We start from the raw sequence: 5,897 nt of genomic DNA, 5'->3' as shown, positions 1-5,897 counted from the left end.
TATGTCAGGAAGCAAAATGGGAAAGGAATAGTTTTTTGAGACCTGAAAGAATGAAACTGTGATATGTTTAGGGAATGGCAAAAAGTTCTACGTGACTCGTGGAATTCAGGTTAAGATATGGCTAGAGAGACACAGGGATCAGATCTTGACGAGATATACTAAAGGAACTGGGACATTATCTTGTGCATTTCCCATGGTTATAACTATAGAATCCTTTCAAATTACAATGTAAAGAAGAAATACCAACAGTAACACAATATGTTTAAACTTTTGAGTCTTTAGCTTTCTTATAAATCTAAGTATAAAATATGTGAATCATTGTATTTAAAAAACCCCAAAGTACCAGAGCTGAAGTAAATCATCTTTTATTTTCATCTTACATTTTGTTATCAAGAGACATGCAAAATCATCCAATTTTAATGAGAACAGTGTTTTTGTGTCTTTTTATCACATATCCGCTTAATATTAGGTGTAATGTTGCTGAGCCGGATCCGCATATGAGGAGCAGCATCAAGTCTTTTCCTGTATTTTGTTTTTGTAGCAGCATAATATGAAAACCCTGTTTCACACAGGTGCATTGTAGCAAAAGGAAGAAGAACACGAACTGCACGTCTTGCGATGTTTGGATACTCTTGAATTAGGCTACTCCAAAAATCATTTAGTGAAAGTTCACTGAAATTTTGTTTCACTTGAGAATCGGATGTTAAATCAATCAGGCTCTCATAGTCTCGTGCTACTAATGAGGTTGGTTTGACAGTTACTGTAAATGGATTTCTAACCCAAGCATTATTGTCATTTGTAACAGGAAAATATCTTAAGAGAGTTGAGCGTAAGCCCCTTAGATGTTGCAAAATGGCACTGCAAATATCTTTATCAACTGAAGAATTAATTTCAGTCAAAAAGTCACTGAGTGTAGGAAAACAATCAAAGTTTTCTTCTTCTACAGATGAGGCCCAAAATTCTAATTTTCTTAACAATGATGACATTTTATCAAATACTGTAAAAACGGTCACACTTTTTCCTTGCATTGACAGATTAACCTCATTTAATTTAGTAAAAATATCTGCAAGATATGCAAGTCTTAATAGCCAAGATGAATTTGTTAAACAATCAGATAGTCGAAAAGCAGAATCCATGAAAACCAACAGTTCACGACGAAGCTCAAAAAGTCTTACAAGAACTTTACCCCGGGAAAGCCACCTCACTTCCGTGTTTAAAAGAAGTGCTGTGTGCTGAGCACCCATTTCTTCACATAAAATTTTTAGTAGTCTGGACTGATGTGGTCGGGCTTTAATATAATTAATGATTTGTACCGCCTGATCTAGCACATTTTTCAGAGACGTAGGCATTATTTTAACTGCTAGCGCATGTCTATATAATAAGCAATGACTACTGGTGCTTTCGGGTGCCACATATTTAATCAGGGTGACAGCCTCAGCTATTTTTCCATCCATTGCCCTAGAAGCATCACTACAAACATCAATACATTTTTCCCATTCAATTTCATGTTTCTGCATAAAACTGTTGATGCAGTTGAATATTTCTTCACCAGTAGCATTACTTTGCAAAGATTCACATAAGAGTAGGTCTTCCTCAATAGACTTATTAAACCTGTAACGAACAAATACAAGCAGCACAGCCAGTCCTGAAACATCAGCTGATTCATCTAGCTGCAGTGAAAACGCATCACAAATTTTCAGTCTGCAAACAAGCTCTTCTTCAATGTCAGCAGCTAGATCCTTAATTCGACGTGCAACAGTACTGTTTGATAGCTGAACTGCATCTATTTTTTTACTATATTGTTCATCAAACATCCGCATCACTACATCTTTCGCACAAGGCTTGATAAGCAATTCTCCAATAGTATGAGCCTCTCCACTCAGTGCTATATGGTAACTTACGTTGTATGATGCCTCTGTAGCACTTTCATTATCTGTATTGACAATTTTAGGTGTTGGGGGCTTACTATTTTCAGGTGAATCAAGATGTTGCTTGAAAAAGCTTATGTCTTTGTCCTTATATGCAGCATGTTTAGTTTCCAAATGTCTTCGAAGTTTACTAGGGGCTAAAGAACTATTTGACAAAATTTTCTTACATAACACACACTGAGCATGAGGTGCATCTCTATTTCCAAAGTAAGTGAATCCAAAAGACAAATAACTTTCATCATATTTTCTTCTTTTTGGTTTCTTACTAAATGTTATTTTGTTGGAATTGGACATAAATTTGACCCTGGAAAGCTCATCTTCTGATTTCTTAGAAACTGAAGGCTGCAACTGTGCATCTTCACTTTGTAATATTCCAACCTTTTGATCATTTGATTCAGACACGATTTGATAACAAAAAGATTCTACCTCTTGTTTAAGACTTCCTTCTTTCAGCATTAGATCCATGGGCAATGAATTTGTGGTACAAAACATGGTTAACTTAGAATAAACATTGAGTATCTCGAATGTGTTGAAATTATAAGACAGGATACATAGAAGACGAGCAATCATCAAAGAGACGATATATAGCAACACATCAGTTAATTTAAATGCTGCTTATGCATCAATGCGCAGATGGAACATCTTATGTTCACGTATCAGGTGATCTCTCATGCGACTTCCTGGTACTCTCAGGTATGGCACATCTTTTCTTAAAGGTAGATTATCACATAAAAATAAAAGCTACATAAATGAGTTTAGCAATTTCAAGCTTATATTTTAAAATAAACTTTATAAAGAAAAACTATTGTTAGCATCAATCTTTTTCTCATCTCAGAACATATATTAACTTAGAGAATATTAATATTCTATAAAACACAATTTGGGAATCATTGGGCTAAGAAATAATGAAGAGTTGAGCATACTTTTAAGGAAGGGACTTTGAGGAATATGTACCACGATAGTGGTTGGCAAACTCTTTCTGTAAAGGGCCAGATAGCAAACATTTTCAGCTTTGTGGGCCATGTGGTCTTTGTCACAACTACTCAAATCCATAGTTGTAGTGTAGTAGCAGCCATACATAATACACAAAACAATGGGCATGATTCTATTCCAGTAAAACTTTTTCTACAAAAAGAGATAGCATGGGCCATAGTTTGCCAACTCTATCCTATTGTATATAGTATCTTAGATTCTTTCAGTTTTCTGATGCCAACTGCCATTAGATGTATTCATGGTTGACACGACTATACATTTGAGGGTTCCCTTCAGGGCTAGCAACAATTGTGATGAGCTATATTAGAAACACATACATAGTTCAAAGTTTTGCAAGATAGGGAAGTCTACTGTTTTGTAAATACTATGCACTAATGTTGAAAAAGGAACTGCAGACCAAGTTAGCTACTATTCCCCAGGACTTAAATTACATAAATATTTATATTATCCAAATTAAGACTCATTCAAAGTCATGCATATTTTTAATGGTTACTCTGCATCCCATTACAGCTGAAAACTTAACCAAGATCTAAAGAAAACAAACTCTTAACAGATTCATTATTCATATAATAAAAAAGAAGTATAATTAAGAGGAAGATTATTGCAAATTCAAGAACCTTTAAAGACTACTATCAGCTTTATAAATTAGGGCATACAAATTTAGTATCTATGCAAATATAGCTACTTTTGATTTAAACTTTATGATCTGGCTAGAGTAAGCTTTGTGTATTCTCATGTTAGATCTTGAATCAAAATGGTTCTCCTATTAACAGCTAGAGGGTAAGATACCTGAAATGAGAAGCACACTTTCCTGCAATCACATTCTCCACTTTAGCAGCTTGAAACGCAGAATCTTCAAAAGAATAAAATTAAGGAATGGGGTGGGAAGGGGAGTAACCAAAAGCCTAGAATAAGAGAAAGCATTAAAATTAGACACTGAGCTAACAAGCAGAACTAACCACAAACCTCTTAAGATGACCATTCATTACAATATATTTTAGATTCAGGCAGTGCAAATGATTTTTCACTGCAGTGTAGATCTTGGGCTGAAATAGAAGATGCCTAACATAGTACAAAGATGCTAATATTTTCATCCTTTTTAATACCCTAGCAATTTCACTGTTTGAGATGACCTCCCAATCAGTTTCATAGAAATACATTAAAAAAAAAAAAAAACTTTCAAAAACTAAAGTAAATTTTAAAAAGTACAGCCACATCTTAATCTCTGTAAAACTAAGCATTGAAAGTAATCTAAAACAGAATGAAATCAACATGGAAATGTTACATGAAATACAACTTTTGGCTATAGCAATTGTGTCCCCTCAGTAACCAACCTCCTCAGGTTACTGTTTATTGAGTGAGCATTGTTTACTATGTGCCAGTAACTGTGCTAAGTAACTCTCATGGATTAGTTAATCCTCAAAACAAATCTGAGTGTCAGGGACTATTAATAAGCCCACTTTAGGTATGAACCCGACAGACATGGTGAGGTTAAGCAACCTGCTTAGTTAATATAGCTTGGAAGCGAAGAACCAAGAATAGGACCTAACAAGTTTGCAGAGCCCGTGCCTAGCCATTGCTTGGCTGTTTCTGCATACTCTTTTAATTCCCCAAGTACTAAAAACATCTTGTACCAAGAGCTGGGCGGTGCAGAAAGAAATGGATTAACACTGGGTTACAACTGCCAGAAAGTCAAGGGTCTCAACTTGGCAGCAGCAGGAAGTCTGACTTTCCCATTATTAGGAGCAAAAGAGCAGACTGTCTCGCCACAGTTCCAATTTGGATTTGGCAAGTGCAACAGGGAACTTCGTGGAGCTACTAGTTCACCAAAAAGATAAGGTGCCCTCTCCCTTGCTGCCAGATACACCCAAGTAGGAAGCTTTGTTTTCAGGAAGCAGGGCCTTGTCCTCACCTCTTCAGAAGTGCTTCCCCCGACTCTCTCGAGGACAAAGAGTCTGGGCTCCCTTGGGAGTAAAGTTTCTATTCTAATCTCTGAAAGGGGGGGACCTCATCTTTTATCTCTCCTTGAGGTAAAACTGACAGGTAACACAATCTTTTCACCCTCACCCTAAGGCGGTTCCTTCCAGCTTTGAAGGGCAGGGTAGGAGTGCAGTCCAGAACTAAAGACTAGGCAGGACGTAGTTAACGGACTTAGAGCCCTTCTTAAGGCCAGCGCCTAACGGCCTTTTTAAACCGTCATCCCGATAAGCAGCCCGGATCGGCTATGCCTCAGCTCTTCCTTGTCCCAGGTGCGCACTGCCCCGCGGACCGCCACATCTGGGGATAGCTTCCTGTCGAAGCCCACCCTCGCCTCGGAATTCTTTAGCGAGCGGTCGCCTCCGCTAAGAACCACAGGAAAATATCTCACACCCAACATTATCTTTCCACTTCATCTCCATCAGCGATGGAGAGAAGGTCTTCGTAGCGGCTGAGCTGCAGAGCAGCGCCGCGGTCCCCAGCTGAGCTCGCAGCCGCCATTTTAGACGGCTCAGGGCAGCGGCCATTTCAGAGCGCACCACTTAGCTGCGGCGGTGGCCCCGCTCCTCACCTTCACCGAGGCCTGAACAGGGTCAAGAGCCAGTCGTCGCGGACTGGAGGGTGGGGGAGGAGAAGGAGGGGAATGAAAACAAAACAGAGGAAAGATGGATTCGGGGACAGGGTGATGCTCTCAGGTCAGGGATATCGCCCATGCCACCTTCATAGTCATCCGATTCGCTGCTGGCGCGGTCGCTTGTCTGAAGATATATTTAGCATTCTGTAGCACCCGAACCCTTCAGTTGCCAAGAGCGGCTCTTCCGCTGCCCAATCAGAGCCGGAGTTGCTCTCCACCACCAATCCACGCTGAGCACCGGGGCGGGACCAAAGGAAGGACCAGGCTCCGCTGAGGCGCTGCACAGCTGCAGCTGCTGCGCTGGATTCGTTCGAGCGGTGAGGGCAAACCTGTACGGGCCATGAGGCTCACAAACTTCCCTGGAC

At 39.5% G+C, this 5,897-nt stretch overlaps 1 protein-coding gene across 3 annotated transcripts; it reads right to left on the bottom strand.

Annotated features, from left to right (window-relative positions):
• Positions 1-349: 349 nt before the first annotated feature.
• ZBED5 (zinc finger BED-type containing 5) lies at positions 350-5,678 on the bottom strand. 3 transcript variants are annotated; one of them, XM_064288431.1, is made up of 2 exons: positions 3,711-5,678; positions 350-2,669 (listed from the first exon to the last, which is right to left on the bottom strand). In XM_064288431.1, exon 2 carries the CDS (start codon positions 2,496-2,498, stop codon positions 417-419), a length of 2,082 nt encoding a protein of 693 aa, XP_064144501.1. In that variant the 5' UTR covers positions 2,499-2,669; positions 3,711-5,678; the 3' UTR covers positions 350-416. The 3 variants fall into 3 exon arrangements, with proteins under 3 accessions (XP_064144501.1, XP_064144500.1, XP_023406613.1); XM_064288430.1 differs by having other exon boundaries at positions 350-2,637; XM_023550845.2 differs by having other exon boundaries at positions 350-3,826; positions 5,470-5,678.
• Positions 5,679-5,897: the final 219 nt, after the last annotated feature.

Source organism: Loxodonta africana, chromosome 7 (assembly GCF_030014295.1).
Source record: "Loxodonta africana isolate mLoxAfr1 chromosome 7, mLoxAfr1.hap2, whole genome shotgun sequence".
Lineage (NCBI taxonomy): Eukaryota > Metazoa > Chordata > Mammalia > Proboscidea > Elephantidae > Loxodonta > Loxodonta africana.
This window is presented reverse-complemented; position numbering and strand designations above follow the sequence as displayed.